Consider the following 19,957-nt stretch of genomic DNA (forward strand, 5'->3'; position numbering starts at 1 on the left):
CAATCATACTTCTTCTTTGTTTGGAAAATGAATCCACCATGGACCCATAATTCACTCCGGAATCCGACAGTGGCTGGCCGGATTATGAGGCTTGAGCGGATGAACCTTGCGAGATAATAGCCATTGGATATTTGTTCTGGGGCTAACCGAAGAGTTGATCGTCAGATGGTAGCCTTTGTCTATAGGACTGGGTATCGCCACATTGGGCATGTGAGGCTTGTTTTGGCGTGTTTCTTTGTAAAACGATCTACCCCTCTTCAAGACTGATTGAGCATCTAGTTATCAAGATTCAAGACAGCTCCAGCATGCGACTTATAACATGATCTCCATAAAATCAAGCATCCGGCTTGTATGACTAGGACCAGATTCGGCCGAGAACAGTTACACGTAGGACGAGTGAGAAGTTACTACGCTTCCGCAGGGTAACGCGGAGGCATGCTTGCGCGTATCGTCTAGTTGTAAGTTGTACCTTTCCGGAGGGTTTGAAGAAAAGTGCTGATGCTGTAGCTTTGCTAGATCAACATATACAAACAACAGGGCAGAGTTGAGGGAACCGATAACTCGAATGCACTATCAAACGCAAATCCCTCTCCTACTCTATATCTTTGAGTACCTCGGTACCTGCAATATCCCGCTATAAAGTCGATTCACCCCGATCCCACGTATAGCAATGGTCCCATGTACATGCGGGGAAGACTCGGGCTGCTGACTGGCTCGTCAAGCCGGCTGAGTACATACATGAACATCGCAGCGCCCAATCCAATTCAGAGGGGCGCGGACCTTGCGGAAGAAATATACAAAGTAAAATGATGGCCGTCGGACGTTGCCCCACCTCTCCTGAATTGACCGAGTTGGTCAAAGCACGTTCAAAGTGTATTCTGGAAGCGGTAATGTACTGACTAGTATTGCATTACATCTACCTACCCCATGTGTACGGAGTAGGTATAGTTTCTACTAGTATATTTTTCAATGGGGACTTTTAACGGACTTGCTTCAACCATATGTATACGAGGCTCTCTATATGAGCAGGCTACAGCAGCCTACATCTGCCTACAGCGGACTATGCCCATTGCATGCGTTTGTTCTGCGCACTATCCATGGAGCTGCAGATCAAATTCCAGATGCGACTAGAGTGTTCACTTGCAGCCTCCGATGGCGTCCACTGACTGAGGGTTCTTGGCAAGCTGACTGCATAGTGCAGAGCCTTTGCAGATTCCAAGGTTGGCATCATCATACGTTAACCCCAGGGAATTCCTTGTCCTTGTTTGGACCGGGTTATATTGTGAAGATAATCTTAGAACAACTTAGAAAGTTGAATCTTTGAATATTGTACTAAAGAGTATACAAAGTAGGGCATACAAGGGCACACAGTGTCAATGTCCACCGAAAAACGTTTCCAAGATTCGAGCATTAACCTTCAATAAGATATAGCATCAAGTATACAGACAGTAATAGTTGGATAATAAGTAATCGTAACTATCAGACACGAGGAAGCTCGACGCTTAGCCCCCGTGTCCCCGTCCAATCTCCGGTGACCGGCCCCATCAGTGACGAATAGAAGCCCTTGGGTTGCCGGGAATTGCCGCGTACTTGGGATCTTCGATGTACAGGGAAAAGAAGGGAATTGCTCAGGTGAATGGAAGTGGAAGCATTGAATGACAAATACGGGGATTGTCGATGTTCAGTAGAATGTGCAGAGACTTGGGTATATACTCCGTATACTGTTGTAAACACAAGACACTAACAAAAGAACTTAGGATAAGTATCTAACATGTGTTGTCCTACTTTCAAAATAAATAAAACGAAAAATAACAATCTCCTATTTGCCCCCGTATACTGTCGCTATGTAACTATTTTCCTCTTTGGCAAGGCAATTTATGAAAAGACCCCCTCCCCATAAGGTAATACACACCCACCCCCCCATAGGACCCTCTCTCTCTCCTTTTCTCTTCTTCATCCTTCCAATTTTTGGACTTTCTCTGCCTCGTTCACTCGTGGTAGAAAGAAATACTCGGAGGCCTATTTCCTGTAAGTGCCTTGATTCTATTTCGATCTCCAATTTGGGGTTTTTTCTTCTATACCCTATATACCCCATTGAAGATACTTTGAAAGAGCGCGGAAAAAACACCCTCGAACGGTTTTACCGAGCCCGGGGTAAAAAAAAAAAGATCTCAATTTCGAGTGTTTCTTTTTTATATGTTGAAAGAAGATCTGGAGAAATGTTGGAAAAGTGTGTGTTGTGGATCGACGCTCACATTTTTTTACTCGACAGATCGCCTCTGACCGGATCAATCTCCCCCTCCCCTGAACAGTCGCACCCTCCGGTCCTTTTGATCTCGACAATGTCTTCGTACTACGAACCTCAGGGCTGGCAAGCACCCGCTGCGCGCCAGGTCTCTTGGGAGCAGCCGGCGCCTCCCTCCCGGTCAGGTATGGGATCAAACGCCGAGGACCCCCGGCAAAAACTGACATTCGACAACAGGATCGAGTTCGGTCTCCCAGCGCGAGGATCTTCCGGCCTTTTCCTCCCAATTTGACGGTACGGACACACTTCTGCTTGAATCTCTACAATTGTTTATCCGGAACTCGAATCGCATAACGGGGGAAAAAGTTGTTGGTTTTGAAGCGAGGCGATTGTGGAGATTACCTGGGCATACTTTTTTTTTGGGCACCCTTTTGGAGACAAGCGCTGATACTTTTTTTTTAACTTTACAGAGGTCGATCGTGCGATCGACAATCTCGTCAAGAGCGGGAAGTTGTGGAATGCTCCTCGGCGGGATTCGATGCCCATGATGATGGGCCGGCCCTACCCCGACTACGGTATGTTGCGGGCACGGATGGCACCCAGAACGCGTTTCTGACTTGTCTCTTGACAGACCCTCGTATGGGTGGTGGCCCTCAGCGACACCATTCGATCAGCGAGTTCGATGGCAACCGCATGCCCCCGGCGGGCAATGCCCAGGGTTTCTATGCCTCCCAGCGGTACCAGGGTCGTCCCAACGAGGTGGAACAGATGATGCAGGCGAAGCGTCGGATGGCAGCACAGCGTGAGAGGGAACTCCGCAACTATCACCAGGAGCAACAGTACAACCGAAGTACGTGGTAGCCTCTGTCTTCTTCTTTTTGAGCCTCGTTATATTCCCCCGTCGGCTTCTTTTTTTTTTCTTCTCTCTTTTCACTTCCTTGCATCTATGTATCCGGCCTGTGTAATATATTTGGTTTGGCTGCTTCGCTTTTCTTTTGAACACGGGGTTTTAATACTTTTCTTCTTCCTTTCAAGGCCTCCTCGCCGAGATGTCTGCATCCAAATCCGACCGATCCACCAGCCCAGCTGCCGTGAGCGAGGACAGCCGTCGCGAACTCCTCGCCCGCCAGCACCGCGCCCTGTACGGCAACGAAAGCCCAGCCTTCTTCCCGCCCGGTGCCTTCTCCGATGATAACCCACGCCCGGATAGCCAAGCCGGCGGTGGCACCCCGTCGTCCGCCGGTGTCCGTGGATCCTCCCCGCGAGGCATGGACCCATTCGGCCTGACACAGGCCGGCGCTACTGGCGCCGATGCCACTACGGGCCTGCAGTCGCCCTCGCGCGCCAACAGCACCTCCTCGCCCAGCTCCGCTATTAACGCTAGCTTCGGCGGTGAGCAGCCCGTAACCTCGGCTTCGTCGCCCGGCGCGGACTCCCCCTCTCGCCAGGCCTCTTCTAAGCCCGCTGGTCCTATTGGCACCGTCGGTCCCATCGGTTCCCGTCCTGCTCCCGGCCAGACATCTGCACCCCCTGCCAACCAGGCCTTGAACAAGCGCTCCATCACCCCTCTCCCCTCCCCGCTCGGGCTCGGCTTCACTCCCGCTGATCCCACTGCTGGGCCCGCTACTGAGCGCACCTCCTCGGCCGGTCCTACCCCGGCTGTGACCTCTGCAGCCGGTGCCCCTGGCACCAAGGACCAGGCTGGTGGTGTTGGTCTCGGCTGGAGCAACGGCAGTGGCGTCTGGAGCTCCAAGAGCGGTCTAGGCGTGCAAGCTTCCGTTTGGGGATAAATATCCGCCTCGGATTTCCAGCTTTTTGATGACATTACTCCAAGTGGGCGCTTGTTGCATATTGGACTTGGGTTGTGCTGGCTTACCATGTACTTGGCAGGGGAGAAAAGGGACAGGGTTTACCGGGTTTTGGAAGTGGTGTTGGATCTGTCTGGATGATATGATGTCTGCTTCGCTTTCTCCTGTGAGGTCTCGGGTTCAGCATGTTTTTGTTCTGCTTTTTTGTTTGTTTTGCTATGTCGGTGCCCGTGCGAATATGGTCGGAAATATGGCGCTTTATCTGTGATGCTCGTGGGCTATGTATGGGCTGTCTCATTTTTCTCGGTGTTTTTCATGTCGGATGCACAGGTCTCTTTTTTTCTATCTTTCTTTTTTATCTTCTGGGGTGATGGTACGGGAAACTTGCACATTGTGACTTTTATTTTAATGCCTGTTTTTTACTATATATCTCTATATGGAGATGGGAGGCGAACCGAGGCTCAAAACGGATATTTATTGGATTTGGATATTCGACTTCTACTTGTCTTTTCTCTTTTTCTTCCCCTTCTCTTTCGAGTGGGTGAGGTTTGATTATACTCGCAGTTGATTTAAGGGTTAGTGGAGCCTGTCTGCTTTGTTCTCAACGGATTTTGGCCTCGTTTCGACGTGATCAGGAAGCGAATGTTGTGTCTTTAGATACCTATTGAATTCTCATTCATTGCCGGCATCTTGTCTTGCACAGGTGTGTAGGTTGGGCACTATATGTCTCTGGCTTCACGGCACGGTATATATGTAACTAGTCATCTCTTCTATTTAGGGCTTCTCATCTTGCAATCTGGTAGTGATCTGTCTTACCATGCTACACTGATATATCTCTCCATTCCAGCTTAGTTTAGTCCTACTACCAGTGTTGTTTCTGGAGTACGCTTACAAGATACCTAGATGCTCAAATAGAGGGTAAATTGTATTTTATTCCCGAATAAAGATTGGTGGTTTAATTTCAACAAGATAGATGTAGCAATTGTCGAAATAATTAAGCATTAGTCGAAAGCACGCAAACAAGATCATCTTTTTCTTGACGGGCATCTAACGCAGCACACAACATAGAATCTAGAAGATCTTCGGTCACATCTATAATCCCCACAAAGACAATAAAAAGAAGAAGCAACGAGGATATCAACTGAGGTTCACAATCAGACAGCGCTGGTGTTCACCGTGAGAGTGTGCTTAGAGATGTTGTCGGGGTTTTGATTTTGATCCTGAAATTCGGCAGCAGTAGGGATGACATGCACGATCTTCCTCTTGGCAGTGAAGAGACCGACAACACCACGCTCCTGGTTAGCTCCAAGCCAGGGCTTGCGGGCTTCGCTCAAGACCTTCTGGGCAAGGAAGTAGATCAGCTGACCGATGATAATCAGCACGAAGGCAATCGGGTACATCCAGTGGATATGATAATGGAAGACCTTGACGCCAATGATCACACCCCAGAAGTTCATGGTGAGCATGGAGACGTTGAAGAAAGCCGCCGACGAAAGACGGAACAACAGCGGAGCGAGACAGTAGAACATACTCAGACACAGCGTGTACCCGGTGAGATATCCGCCGACCTTTCCGTTCCAGTGCGCATTGTGGAAGGAGGTCCGGTCGAAGATGCCGGCCTGCGCGCCGTTGATGATCATTCCGAAGAATGACATCTGGCCGAGAACCTCGTACACGGGCCGAGTGCTGACGAAGTACTCTTCGCCCGTGTTGGTCAGGCCATAGAAGGACGCGGCTAGCAGCGCGAACATGTCGCCCTTCAGCTGGTTGCCTTGGGATATGTCTCCGCCGTTCGTGCCGGTGATGTGATCTGAGCCAATGAGGACGCCCATTCCGCCGATACAGAGCAAAATACCAATTATTTGAGCGATGTGGTAGCGCACACCCAGGAACAGAAATGAGATGACGACGACCACGACGATGGCCCAGAAGTTGATCAATTGCGCGCTTAGCATGGTTGTGTATTGGTATGCCAGCACAATGAAGTAGTTGCCTTCCACGTCACAGAAAGCAAGGATGATGTCTGCAGCGGTTAGTCGTTGTATATTGAATATGTGGGAGGGGAAACCGGGGCATACATTTCCAGCCGTCACGGTATACCAGTCGGAGCCAGCCCTTGAAGCCGTAACGGTACATCGTATAAGGAGTGAAGATAACATTGAGTAGCACATAGTTTATGAAGGTCTGGAACGCAGGGATTGCCCATTGTTCCTCGCCGAGTAGCGTTGTGAAGGTACCCGTCGAGGTATTGGCAATAGCGAGAATTTGACTAGGAGCATTTGAGTTAGGGTTTGAGGGTTTGAGAGTTGAGCTGGAGTGTTTGAACTGATTCTCACCCTAGAAGCACGGTGATATAGAACTCTTTAGTCTTAAAGTAGCCAAAAGCTCCTTTCTTCTGATCGACCAGATCCGCAGGTTGCACAGGGCACTCGGGAGCTTCCACCTGGGAACTCGAACTTTGTGCACCAGTTTGGGCATCCTTGGCTAGTGAATTTGTAGAGCTGCCATGTTCTACACCAGATGCCTGGACGGTGATTTGGTCCTTCGACTCAGACATGATGGACTGATGCGAGCTCAAAAAGCGGGGTTATTTCTGAATGCAGTGGCAAACCAGTTGCAGGTTGAAGCAATGTAGCAAGAAAAGGGAGCTTTATGAAAATTAAACGAGCGCAAAACTCCCTAAGTCGCTCGTGGATTGATATACCGGTTGAGGTTGATTTAGATGAAGAAGCAGAAATCTCAAAAGCAACCCGCCTAAGAGGAAAAAACGTCTGGAACCTTTCCCGATCGGGCCATCGTCGATAAGAAACTTCCACGCTGTTAAGCACAGCCAATCAGCGGGAGGAGAGTGGGGGCGGTGAGGGTCTGTGCTGCGGACAGGGCCGTCCATCTGGCCTTGTTATGTCAGCAGCTTCAAGCAAGGTGGCTGGTACTTGGCGGGTACTGGGAGAGACAGGCTAAGCATCAGCCTGGCCGAAGTACCTTCCGTGTAACCTACATAGCTTGTGGAGATCCATGCGTTGAGTTGACCTTGCAGAGCATATTTATAGATTTATAGATTGATGGATGAATCTTAAATTATATTACTCCGTACGGGCTTTCCATTGTACACGAGTCAGACTCTGGTAACTATAAATACCTTATGACATCTTGACTGACGCCATTCCGAAACCCCTGAGAGAGAACATTGAATGGATTCCCCAGCTCTGCCGATCACGGAAGAACACCAGAATGACGGAGATCAAGTAGTCTCGATTTAGCATAAGCTGCATTCCAAGTGGTATAGCATATTTCTGCCGCGTGTGCACAATACCATAGGTACCTGGTCCCCGGTACCTCTAAAGTCGGACGTTGTTAGAGATATTTAGGTACCTTAGGTACCTACGTCGCGATGATAGAGATAAAATAGGGATAAACAGGGAGCATAGGAATCCTGGAAGACCCGGAAGTTCCCTCTCTCTCTTCACACCTTCCAAAGAAGCTTCTTGCGAAACTCCCGGGGTCTTGTAGGGGAAAACAAGTTCCCATATTCCAAGTACCTGCCGAGGCCGTCAGGTGGACCAGGACTGTTTCCGATCGTCATCCCCTCCGCAGACTCTTTCATCATTGGGATCTCCACCTCCATTCCCTCTTTGCGTCTGTTTCAAGCCCTTTCCAAACAACCCGTACACAATCCTCCGATAACCTTCTTTTAATTTCATTCCGTTCCCCACCCCCAACTGCCCTTTGGCTCTCCTCTCGCGCCGGTGCACTTTTATCAGGCCCGGAGTGACGAGACGCCTTTCCCTGTTCTTGCCGGACCATGGCGCTGGAATTACAGCCGCCCGACGGTCGCCGACGAGTGAAGGTTTATGAACTAAGAGATAATGATTGGTTTGACCGAGGAACCGGCTTCTGCACGGGTCAGATCTTAGGAGTGAGTTGTCGCGTGTTGTGCGCGTACCGGGGACGTGCGATGTTTCATCGCGCGCAATCCCGAGCGCATCACCACCATCGTCAGTAGCTGATTGCTTTGGACTAGGAGGAACCTCGCATATTTGTCGAATCTGAAGACGTGCCTAATCGCGTCCTGCTCGAGACGCGGATCACCAAGAACGAGGGCTATCAAAAACAACAGGGTACCTATCCCGCCATTATCGGCTCATCGCTGTTGGAGATCTTTTTTGACTAACTGTCACGCGATCCAGAGACTTTGATTGTTTGGACCGAGCAGAATGGCACGGATATGGCGCTGAGCTTCCAAGAGGCGGAAGGCTGTGCGGTCATCTGGTGAGGAATCAACAAAAATCTTTGCGCGCATCAGCTAACCACGTCGAAGGGATTTTGTCAATGCCGTCCAACAACATCTCTTGACGCTCACTTCAGCTGGTAAGGTTTGTCGCGTGTTTGGAAGCTGGCATCTCTAATTGTTTTCTAAGATGACGCTTTGTCCGACGACCTCGATAACTACCAGTCCATCGTATTACCGACCCCCGAACTTGGAAACCTCCCCGAACTCGAACAGATTGTACGAGCTGCGAGCATGACACAGGGCGGTCGGGATGCGCTATCCAAATACATCATTCGCGACGAGTACATCGCCAAATTGGTACCGCTAGTGACAATGGCTGAGGATCTGGAGAGCTTGATCGATTTGCATCGGTTGTGCAACATCATGAAATCTCTCATCTTGCTCAATGACAACACCATCATTGAAACCGTCGTCGCCGATCATGTTATCCTCGGAGTGGTCGGGGCTCTGGAATGTACGCTCTCCCCGGCTTCACCCTGGCGAATGCAATTGATACTGACGAAAACAGATGACCCTGAATTCCCTACACATAAAGCGAACCATCGACAATACCTTGCAGACAAATCGCGATACAAGGAAGTCGTACCGATCAAGGACCCGATCATTCGCCGCAAGATTCGGAGTACATGGAGGCTGCAATATCTAAAAGACGTGGTGCTGGCTCGGATTTTGGACGACCCGACGTTTTCGGTGCTCAATTCTCTGATATTCTTCAATCAAATGGAGATTGTGAATCATATCCAAGGAAATGGGCCCTTCCTGCGAGACCTCTTTCAAGTTTTCGACCCGAGAAATCCGGACCAGAGGCGCAAGGATGATGCCGTGCAGTTTCTTCACCAATGTGCTTCCATCGCGAAAAACTTGCAGGCACCCTCGCGGGCCCAATTATTCGCCAATTTTATTAACCATGGCTTGTTCGCCGTGATAGCGTTCGCCATCAAGCACTTGAATCCAGCTATGCGCACGACTGGCATTGATATCTTAGTGATTCTGTTGGAGCACGATCCAGTCATGATGAGAGGCTATATGCTCAAGGCCGTCAACGAGAAAAAGACACCACTAACAGACACCTTGATCGACCTTCTTCATGTGGAGGCCGACCTTGGCGTCAAGAACCAACTTGCTGATGCTATCAAGGTTCTCCTTGATCCTCAGATTCCTATGCAGGACCCGCTTGGTCGGGCTGGACCCGATTACTTCAAACTTCGCACTAACAGCCTTTTATCTGATGCATTTGTCCAGCAACATTTTGACGAGTCCTCAAAACGGCTTTTCCAACCGCTTAAACAGCTTGCAAATCGCACGGCCCGTAAGTGGTGAGGTCTTCTGTTTTGGTCCAGACTTTGCTAATCTCGAGTCTAGTTAATGATTTGACATTCCAAGAGGTCACCCTCTATTCGCATCTTGTTGAAATCCTCACCTTCTTCGTCCGCCAACACCTCTTCCGCACACGTAACTCTATACAGAGTGAATCTCTCGCCCCTCGCGTTGCACAGCTTCTGCGGGCACCCCAGAAACACCTCAAACTCGGTGAGTATACATCTTTTCCTCAGAAGCCGTAGCTAATACCGACGACAGTCGCCCTCAAATTCTTCCGCACCCTGATCAGCCTCCAAGATACCTTCTACCAAGCTCTCATGACACACAATAACACTTTTGAGTTGATTCTCGACATCGTCTACGAGACAATGCCTCGCGACAACTTGCTCAACTCGGCTTGTCTTGAACTTTTTGAGTTCATCAGACGGGAAAACATCAAGCCTTTTATCCTCCATGTGGTGGAAAAATATCGCGAGAAGCTCGAGAACATCATTTATGTTGATACCTTCCAGAGCTTAATTCTTCGATATGACCAGATGCAGGGTTACGGAGCCGAGGCCGACGCGACACTGTTCAGTCAGGATGAAAGTAACGCTCCGCGGAGAATTCCTCTCAATGGCCAGCGCTGGCAGGGTGCAAGAGAGATGGATCCCGCGGAAGAGGATTATTTCAACACGTCCGATGATGAAGATGAGGTAGGTAGTAGCACTTGGATTGAGACAATTTGAGAATACGACTGACAAGACAAGATGAAGTGGGCACAGAACCGTGTGGCTACTGCGGATGAACCTCCAAGCGGATCCGCCTCTGCGGTTGTCAAACCATTGGTTGACTACCCAGATGACGACGACGAGGACATCATGGACACCAAACCTGAAGGGGCAGGGCAACAGCCAGTGGTCGGTCCAACCGAGACTTCCACTGAGGTTCCTGCATCACCACCCACACAGAATCCTCCGGAGCGACTTGCAGAGAAACGTCGCCGTGAGGAAGAAGATGACGACGAGCTTAGCAAGCTTACCGCGGGACCTAAACGAAGAAGTTCAACGAGCAGCAATTCTGGCGCCTTTAACATGAATCGGAAAAAGAGTTTATCTGCCGGATCACTGACAGATAAGAATGCCTCACCGGGTGTGTTAAACAATGTCACCAGCGCGGCGCCTAAGAGAATCGCCATCAACATTGGATCAACGGCCAAATCGCCCATTTCAGAAACTGACACAACCCGCACAGAGGTGACGAGCGAGATTTACGAGAAGGAGAATCGTGACGACAGCCAGGGTAACGAGGGTGGATGAATACCTCATAAGCCGGGCGTTTTGAATTAACTATCCTTTTTCATGACCTAAATACCACACTTGGTTGCGGGATTTCCCATATTTCATCTCTTGCTGTTCTTTGGGCGATGCCCTTTCTTCTTGCTCCTTTTCTTTTTTTCAAGGTATCCCTCATCTGTTTTCCATGGTCTTGTCTTCTCTGGCCTGAACTAGCGTCTAGTTGAATGTTGTACATGGCATGGCGTCTGGGCAATGCATTGGATCTAGCCTTGCGGTGTCTATTCTTTTTATGTTCCTGGTCGGGCTTAGATATCGACCAGTGGAGGACCATGCATCCGCGGATGGAGTCGTTGCAATATCCTGCCATTTTCATGGTGTTCGTTACCTGGAATTATCTCTAGTGCCGTAGATACGGCCTGCACACCTACCCCTATCAAAATACCCCTAGAGCCCGGGATTATCTCTCTCCGTGGTTCTTTTTCTTTTCTTTTTCTACTTTTTTTTCTAAACGTATCATATATTTTCGGATGGTCGAGGGGTTAGCATTGGTGGCTCTACTCCGTAGATGTAGAGTGCTTGGGTCCACCAGCCAAATCCGACTTCACCTCCCTATCAATCCCGCGCAATTCATTCAACGACCCCAGAGTCATCATATACGCAAAAAATACATAATAAAAGGGTACAATTCGTGTAATTATACCCCTTCAATTGTCTTATCTCCACCTGGATAACCACTAACTGAGGCCAGATAACCCAACGACCCCGTAGCCATCTATATACCCTGGATGAAATCTACATAAGAGCGCGCTACAGCAGATCCTATGAGACAAGCCAAACAAAAATGGCATCCGAAATTACCTCAAATACCTTTCTCACCACCGCAGGTTCTCCATCAGACCAAAAGACGACAATCTTCTTCATCTCCGGCAACCCGGGTCTGATCGGCTACTACTACCCATTCCTCTCTATACTTTCGAAGTATCTAGACGAGAAAGAGGAAAATTCACCAATCTTACCATCATTCCAAATCTACGGCTCTTCTCTCAGCGGCTTTGAGATTGATGAACACCAGCCCTCGCCGTCACCGAACAATGGCGTTGATCTCGACCTAGAAGGTCAGATACGCTTTGTTCGGGAAAAGCTCGCTGCCCTGATGGGAGACGAAAGCAATGGCAATCGTGACGGTAAAGCTACCGTGGATGCTGGAGCTAGACAAAAAGTCATCCTGATCGGACACTCCGTTGGCGCATATATCGCCATGGAAATCCTAAGACGACACCGCGAAGCGAGCCCAGAAAGCACCTTCGATATCGTCGGCGGAGCAATGCTCTTCCCGACTGTCAAGGATATCGCTGCGTCGCCTTCAGGACAGAAATTGACGGTACATAATACACCTCTTGCCAGATACTTGTGCTTCTCTTCTGTCATTGCTAACCCCGGCTCGGCTATGTAGACTCTACTTTTGATCATTCCCCATCTTGCGGTGGTGGTCAGTCTCTTCGCCCGACTACTTACATTCCTGCTCCCGACATCGCTTCTTCGATATGTGGTCCGGCTCGTCATGAACGATCCCCCTGCTCATGCTTTGGACGCTACGTGTGCTTTTTTGAAGAGTCGGAGTGGGGTACGACAAGCTTTGTATGTGTGATATTCTCTCTTGCTATGGTTCGGGTTTATCTAATCACTCTTCGCCGGTTGCTAGACATATGGCTGCCGATGAAATGCGGACTATCACTTCGGATAAATGGAGTGATGATGTCTGGGGTGCTGCATCGGCGCGTGAGCCTATCGTAAAGCTGTTTTTTTATTTTGGTCGTAATGATCACTGGGTGGCTGATCAGACGAGGGATGATATTGTTGCGGTGCGTGGACGGAAGGGAGGACAGGCTGGACCGACTATGGTTGTTTGTGAGGAGGGTTTGCCGCATGCTTTCTGTTTGAGTAAGTGGATTTCAATCGACTTTGACTGCGATGCGTAGCTTGCTGACAGTTTATAGAACACAGTGATGTGATGGCACGAAAAGTGGCGGGGATGATTTGGCAGATTGTGGCTTGAGGGCGAGGCTATGGCTTTTACAATCTATGCATAGAAATAGACAGGAACTACATAAAGACAATGAATTTCGCCTTTGGCGCAGATTGTAACGGGTATCTCAAGAGACGCTACGCCACGCCTATTCCCATCCGAATGACAAAGAGCCTAAAGCTATTCAAATATGCAATAAATCATAAAGCTAGACGCCATGTACAAATGATTGACGGTCGAAGGAACTATTCAGCACTCTATTGCCCCTGCCCATTGATGTTGCCTTGTTGAGCTAGTCCTGCTCTCCGGAATAGATCTCCTAGCACATCAGACTGCGGCTGCGGTGGGGGAGTAGGATGGTGAGGCACCATGTGTTGATAGCTGGACTGCTGTGGGTATTGCTGCGGGTGCTGATTGGGGCCTAGATGGTGTGCGCGCACACTCCAAGAATCGTCCTGGGCGCGCTGCTGACCAAACATGTCCTGCAGCGAAATATGACGTCCCATAGGCACCCCGGCTTGTAGTTCCTCCATTGGGGGAGCCTGTGTGGAAGCTGCCATTGCTGCGGCGTGCAAGCTACTCTGGCGCATAGCCTCGAGACGTTCGCGAGCTAGCTTCATGCTCTCCCCCGCGTGGGTGGCACACTCGAGGATCATCTGGGCGTTTATGGTGCGACTGTCCGCGGTGGAGTTTGGCGGCGGCTCTGAGTATATCCAGAGACCGTAGATGCGCACGTTGTTCGTGCCGGTTTGGTTCTTGGACAAATTCTGGGGGTGCAAGGGGTCGGCGATGCCATTTTGTCCAGCTTCGCCTTCGGCACTTTCTTCGGCTTTGAGAATCACATATTCCTCTGTAATTTCGACATTCTCCCCGTCGGTGAGGGGGAGATCGAAGTTGTCCAACCCGCGGCGGTTTACCACAAAGGCAGTATAGCGATCTTCGCCCAGCTCACCCTGTGTTTCCTGACACACAAACAGGGTTCCTTCAACTCCGTTCTTTTCCCATTGTTTTGTCGTGGGGCTGAAGATATAGACAACTGCGTAGGGGGCGAGTGAGAGGATGGAGGTCACTGAGGGCTTGTGACGGCGGATAACAGAGAGGTTGAGCTCTTCGTTCGAGCGGAGCGGGGGTGCAGGTTGTTGCTGCATGTCGGAGTAGTATGGGGCGTCAGATTCATTATCGGTGAGGTTGACAGGATTGTGATTGTTCTGTCTCCGCGGTTTGCGTGAAGTCATATTTTCTGTTGGAGCCCTTGGAAGTGTGCACGAGGAAGGAGCTGGGGCATATCGTCATGGCAGCTCCGCCTTCGCGCTTATCCGGCGTTTCTCTACTTTCTACCTTCTCTTTACTCTCTACTTGCGCCTCTTCTCTTTTGAACCTCATGTAGGCTAATTGGGTACTGGCATATATTTGATTCCTTTCTGATTGGTCTCAGCATATTCCTTCCCTAAATTCCGCGTGATGAGTATCCGATCCTTCTAAACCTTGGTGGGATGACACCTGATGAAATGAGCCATTGTCGCATTATACCTAATTCGCTCAATTCGCTCAATTCCTTCTATTTATCCTATGGTAATCATTACCGCTTCGTTCTTCTACTGCGGCAACCCTCATACCCTATTTTCCCTTGCCGGAATTAAAGGCCGCGCAAGCGCACACATTCATACATACACCACGCTACATACTGCTACCCCACTGAACCTCCAACCATAGCCAAGCGAGGCAAAGAAGCTTTATATTGTGATTTCACAGACAATCACACACCATGAGTCCTAAATCGCAACCGTCATCCGCATCAGAGCACAAGAGCCACGAGGCCGAATACACGGAAGAAATTAAGAAGTCAGGACTCGACGTTCTGTCACTTTCACGCGCGGTTAGAGCAAGGAAAGCCGAGTACACACGCCGGAGATCGATCCGAGTCAAGGTCGGCACGTGGAATGTAGCCGGCATATCCGACACCGAGAAGGACGTTGGAAGGTGGTTTGTTCAGGGAGAAGGGGTGTGCCCGAAATTCTCTGGGACAAACTACGCGCACGAGCCAGAATCCGATTCGCCCAGCAAGCCCGACGAGCCAAAATCAGACAGCGATAAAAAAGTAACCTTTCACTACAGTCCCGAGGAGGTAGACCTGTACGTCTTGGGCTTGCAGGAAGTGGTCGATATCTCTTCTCCAACAGAAGCGTTCCGGCCATATGTTGACCTCACACCGTCCAAGCGGTGGAAGGAAGCTGTGGAAAAGGCGCTACCCGGAGGATATAAGCTAGTATCTGAAGTCCAGCTGGTCGGCTTGTTGCTTCTGATATATGTGTCGCCCGCCATTGGAGACAGTGTTGCTTCTGTCAGTAGTACATCTGTCGGTACGGGTCTGATGGGGTACATGGGAAACAAAGGCGCTGTGGCAACGCGCATTGTCCTGGGCGAAACCACCCGTTTGGTCTTTATCAACTGTCATCTCGCAGCGGGGTCCGACAAAGGCAGCTTGGAGCGACGCAACTGGGACTCTTCTCAGATTGTCCAGCGTGCTAGATTTGACGCGGTTTGGCCCGAGGATGACGGATCGGGCGAATCGGGCGAATCGGGCGAAGCAATAGGAGATGAAGATTTCACTTTCTGGTTTGGTGACCTCAACTACCGCCTCGATGATATCACTGGCGAAGATGTGCGCCAAGTCCTCTCGCGACATACCGCCAATCAGTACGACAAAGAGCGCCAAGAAAAGATGTCTTCAAGCCCTTCTGGCGACTCTACGCCCGATTCTGATGATGATTCGCCTTCTTCTCCTCCCCCGAGGAAGAGGAGACGGAGTCAGTCACTGCAACTGTCACCGAACCTGTCACCGACGAACAGATCGATCCTCATAATGACCCTGCGTCTCTTCAAACTACAATTGCCTCACTTATCCCGCACGATCAACTTAAACTTCAGCAAAGAAAAGGATCAGCTTTCCACAAGGGTTGGCGGGAAGGTCATATCACTTTCTTGCCGACGTACAAATACGATGTTGGGAGTGTGGCCATGTTTGATACGAGCGAGAAGCAGCGCGCTCCTAGCTGGTGTGATCGGATTCTGTTTCGTAGTCAGCGGGATAAGCTGAGACATGAGAAGCTCGATCAGGAAGCGGAGGAGGCCCGAAAGAGAGACGAAGAGATGAAAGCAAGGGGACTGGACAAGGCTGTTGCGGATGATAACGTCTTGTTTGATTATGACCCTGATGAAGACGGTGCGAACAGCGAGGAGTACATGTCGGACGAGGATCAAGCCGCTGATGATGATGATGCAAGCACAATTGCGTCGCTTGACTCTTGCTATGATTTAATCCGCTTGGATCATTACGTGTCACACCAAGGCATTCTGTCGTCTGACCACAAGCCTCTGGATGCTACCTTTACCTTGAGTTTTGATGCAGTCAATCGCGATCTGAAATCAAAGGTGCATCAAGAAGTGGCCCGTGAATTGGACAAGGCCGAGAATGAAGCTCGGCCGGATCTTACTATTGTGGTGGATAGGCATGGTGACCATAAGCGCCCAGAGAAAGATCCTGACACCGTCGATTTCGGCGATATTGCCTTCGATGTGCCAGCTCATCGGTCCCTAACTATTGCCAACACCAGCGGCACCCCGGCAACTTTTTCATTTGCGGAGCGGCATAAAGTTGTCGACGAGACAATTACACAAACAGCCTCGTGGCTTGTTGTGCGTGTCTGCAAGTCTGCAGACATCGCCCCAGACACCGGCCCATCGATGGCTTCTTCGTCTGAGAGCCACACTCTGCTCCCTGGTGAAGTAGCGAATATCGATGTCACGGCTTACGTTCGCAACATCGAACACGTCCGATTGCTTAATATTGGAAAGGTGAATCTAGAAGACATCCTAGTCCTCCATGTCGATGGCGGCCGTGACCACTTTATCCCTGTTCAGGGCCGTTGGCTACCCACCTGCTTCGGTTGTAGTGTTGACGAGTTGACCCGCATGCCAGAAGCGGGTGCTCGAAGTTTGGCCGAATCAAAAACCCCACACCCATCCATCACAGATACTTCCACGGAAATCCGCTTGTCGGCACCCCGCGAGCTTTTCCGACTGACCGAGGCGATATCCGAGCTGACAGAGCGCGCTGTCGCAGAGTGGAGCATGACAAATGGTGAATCCGAGGAGCATAAAGCTCCATGGGCAACGGATCTTTCCGGGGGAGCCTGGCCTTTCCAGCCTGATACATGGACTCTAAAGGACCCACAGGAGCGTGCTAAGCTGCGAAATTCCGTGCGTGAAGCTCTTGACACCAACAAATCCCTCAGCTCAATATTTGCCCCTGAGATATCCTCTCTTCATCGATTGGAGGTCCTATCTGAAACCCTCCTCACTTTCCTCAACTCGCTCCAAGACGGAATCGTCACCGCGAAAGTGTGGCAAGACATGGAGCAGCAGATAGTTGCGCGGGAGAAAAGTAAATCCCCTCCTCGAAACTGGGAAGAAAGCCAGTCCTGGGTGCTTGAGCACCTGGCCTACTCACCAGCGCACAGCGTATCATTCACGTTTGTCACTTTTATGCTCGCCCGCATAGCCAATGAAGTGGCTCCAGTATCGGCCGGTACGCCGTTGATCCCATTATCCAAGCAAAAGAACAACGCCACCCCCAATAAACCGGTAGATAAGCAGGCTGGGGCTGCAAGCCAGAACCAAGCTCAGTCTCCTACTCCAGCTTCCGCTACTGCCTTCATAACCAGCGGCAGTTTCCGTCGCAAGAACCGCACCTCGAGCACATCTACCAGCACCAGCCCTGACCCCCCGCCTCAGAACCATTCAATAGCACGCCGTCAAGCAGTCGAGACTGCTCTAGCATCTGTCTTTGCACTTGTGCTTATTTCTGCCTCTGCTCCGATGCCGTCTAAAGAGAAAGAGCGTCGTATATCTGAAGAGCGGAGGCGATCAATCATTGAGCCATTCTTAAAGATGGTTGGGGTAGATGATCGAGGTCCATCTGGGGGCCGGTATTGATTTACCCGAACCCGGCCATATTTTGACTGCTATAGACTTGACTTTCGAAGTTGTTAGATTCCATCACGTTGTCTCGATGTGTATAACGCTGTATAGATGCCATGTCTTCACGTTTTCCTCCCCTAGAGATCAATGATACAGGCTGGGCAAGCTATTTGAACTAAAGTCAATATTCCCATCCTATAGTTCATGATAAATTATGCTTCGGAAGTGCTCAAGTCCATACATGCACGCCAATATGCTGATCGCTCGGTCACTACCCAATACCCGTTTTCCAGCTCACTAAATACTATGCAGTCAACAAGAAAACAAAATAAAAGTCCATGCATATCCTCATCCCCCATCCCCATTCCTCACCTCAGACCGCCGCTGCGACACCAGCCCACCACCCTGCCGATATACACCGGATGACCCAGCCCTGGCCTTCCCCTTCGACGATTTAGACTTCGATCTCTGCTGCGGCGCAGGCTTCCGCCCGATCAGCATCCGCTTCGCCCCAAGCCAACACCCCGAGACCGCACGCCCAGGCAAACCAACCAGCGACAGCGCAATCCGAGCAGGGACAACGACGCACGCGCAAGCCCAGTCCAGCAAGACGAGCGCATAGTTCGGACGACGAGACTCGGCCGACCGCTTCGCAGCAGCCGCCAGCGCAAGCGCGTCGCCGGCCTGTGTCTCGAGGCGCACGAAGCGCTGATCAGTCTGCAGGGAGAAGAGAGCGGAGCGCTTCTCGTAGCGACGGACGGCGCGGTTGAGGGCTTCGATGTCGGGCTGGATAGCTTTTCGGGTTTCGAGGGCCGCGCTGGCGACCAGGGCTGGGGAGATCTGGGGTTGTTCTTGTTCTTGTACTTTTTGGGAGGGATCTTTGGTATTTGGTTTTGTGGCGAGACGGGCGGTTGCTGTCTCTGCGACGTGGGCTTCGAGCTCTTCGAGGCGTTTGGTTAGGTCTTGGAGGGTTGTTGGGGTTATGATTGGGTCTGTTGCGGATGATACGATGCGTTGGAGGTGGAGGGTGCGCTTTTGGATTAGTCTTAGGAGGTGGGCGACTGGGCGGACTTCGGAGGCTAGGAGGAAGATTGTTAGGTTGTAGTTTGATACTAGGCCCTCGGAGGGTCGGGAGAGACTGGAGCGGATGGCGTGGAGGAGACCGGTGCCGACTATAGGGAATATGAAGCAGGTGGCTAGGGCGATGAGCTCGTGGACTTGGAGCTCGGAGATGGCTGTTGCTGCATCTTTGTGTTGTTCTTGGTCGTCGAGCTCGAATGGGGGATCGCCGGGCGCTGGGAATCCACTTTCTTCGTGTCGGATGGCCTGGGCCGAGCGGTACCAGTCCCTTTATATAGCTAGTATTAGTACTTTGTTTGGGAAGATTGTGGGGGAGGGGGGCACATACCAAGGTAACCGGACAGACCAGTTGAGGAATATAGCGGCCAAAACTAGTATTGTGACGTCGGTGACGAACGAACTACCTTCATGGAAGAAAATGCCTGCTATTGCGGGCAGCAGGGCCAGGCCTAGCGGTGCAGAATGCCAATTCGATTCTTCTGTCGAGAGTGTGCCATGGCCTTTTGCTACACGGGGTAGAAACAAGTCGTCGGTCGATGAGCGGATGGAGTTGCGGGCCTCCGAGAGCGTGTCCGAGAGGGTTGAGTTCCGTCGTTGATTTTCCTCGGAGGTACGGGCGCGACGTATGTTCAAGGGCCGCTGAGTGGGTGCATCCGCCATGTTGTTTCTGAGGTTGGGAAAAGGAACATGTGTGTCTCTTACTTCGTACACCATACGGCCTGGAGAGTATGGGATACAATGCCGAGGATGATGCAATGAGGCCCGACACTCCAGGGCTTTGACTTGACCATCGAAGAACATTTGAATGCATATAAATATGTAGGTAGACTTCCTAATAGTCAACATGAATATCTCGCATTTTATATATCTTTCCCTATATGGTTCTATATTTTGACGGCTAACACCCATAAGAGACTATAAACAAGACAT

General features: G+C 50.6%; 7 protein-coding genes across 7 annotated transcripts; 4 read left to right on the forward strand and 3 right to left on the reverse strand.

Annotated features, from left to right (window-relative positions):
• Window positions 1-2,342: 2,342 nt before the first annotated feature.
• N7518_005569 (uncharacterized protein) lies at window positions 2,343-4,035 on the forward strand (the record flags this gene model as incomplete). The annotated part of the gene is made up of 5 exons (XM_057186496.1): window positions 2,343-2,430; window positions 2,483-2,539; window positions 2,716-2,820; window positions 2,877-3,095; window positions 3,281-4,035. 5 exons carry the CDS (start codon window positions 2,343-2,345, stop codon window positions 4,033-4,035), a joined length of 1,224 nt encoding a protein of 407 aa, XP_057043266.1.
• Window positions 4,036-5,207: 1,172 nt separating this feature from the next.
• N7518_005570 (DUF914 domain membrane protein) lies at window positions 5,208-6,610 on the reverse strand (the record flags this gene model as incomplete). The annotated part of the gene is made up of 3 exons (XM_057186497.1): window positions 5,208-6,076; window positions 6,132-6,322; window positions 6,390-6,610. 3 exons carry the CDS (start codon window positions 6,608-6,610, stop codon window positions 5,208-5,210), a joined length of 1,281 nt encoding a protein of 426 aa, XP_057043267.1.
• A 1,245-nt stretch (window positions 6,611-7,855) lies between these two features.
• N7518_005571 (SMEK family protein) lies at window positions 7,856-10,962 on the forward strand (the record flags this gene model as incomplete). The annotated part of the gene is made up of 9 exons (XM_057186498.1): window positions 7,856-7,969; window positions 8,075-8,171; window positions 8,241-8,322; window positions 8,372-8,421; window positions 8,472-8,798; window positions 8,853-9,653; window positions 9,707-9,874; window positions 9,923-10,359; window positions 10,414-10,962. The coding sequence occupies 9 exons, from the start codon at window positions 7,856-7,858 to the stop codon at window positions 10,960-10,962; spliced, it is 2,625 nt and encodes an 874-aa protein (XP_057043268.1).
• An 820-nt stretch (window positions 10,963-11,782) lies between these two features.
• N7518_005572 (bifunctional triacylglycerol lipase/ester hydrolase) lies at window positions 11,783-12,997 on the forward strand (the record flags this gene model as incomplete). The annotated part of the gene is made up of 4 exons (XM_057186499.1): window positions 11,783-12,322; window positions 12,395-12,579; window positions 12,644-12,882; window positions 12,939-12,997. 4 exons carry the CDS (start codon window positions 11,783-11,785, stop codon window positions 12,995-12,997), a joined length of 1,023 nt encoding a protein of 340 aa, XP_057043269.1.
• Window positions 12,998-13,224: 227 nt separating this feature from the next.
• On the reverse strand, window positions 13,225-14,202 carry N7518_005573 (Dcp1 family protein; the record flags this gene model as incomplete). The annotated part of the gene is made up of 1 exon (XM_057186500.1): window positions 13,225-14,202. One exon carries the CDS (start codon window positions 14,200-14,202, stop codon window positions 13,225-13,227), a length of 978 nt encoding a protein of 325 aa, XP_057043270.1.
• Window positions 14,203-14,732: 530 nt separating this feature from the next.
• N7518_005574 (phosphatase family protein) lies at window positions 14,733-17,962 on the forward strand (the record flags this gene model as incomplete). Its single annotated transcript, XM_057186501.1, has 2 exons — window positions 14,733-15,774; window positions 15,906-17,962. 2 exons carry the CDS (start codon window positions 14,733-14,735, stop codon window positions 17,960-17,962), a joined length of 3,099 nt encoding a protein of 1,032 aa, XP_057043271.1.
• A 333-nt stretch (window positions 17,963-18,295) lies between these two features.
• Window positions 18,296-19,687, reverse strand: N7518_005575 (uncharacterized protein; the record flags this gene model as incomplete). The annotated part of the gene is made up of 2 exons (XM_057186502.1): window positions 18,296-19,295; window positions 19,356-19,687. 2 exons carry the CDS (start codon window positions 19,685-19,687, stop codon window positions 18,296-18,298), a joined length of 1,332 nt encoding a protein of 443 aa, XP_057043272.1.
• Between the last annotated feature and the right edge of the window lie 270 nt (window positions 19,688-19,957).

Source organism: Penicillium psychrosexuale (assembly GCF_028828465.1).
Source record: "Penicillium psychrosexuale strain IBT 29551 chromosome Unknown utg000003l, whole genome shotgun sequence".
NCBI classification, from domain to species: Eukaryota; Fungi; Ascomycota; class Eurotiomycetes; order Eurotiales; family Aspergillaceae; genus Penicillium; species Penicillium psychrosexuale.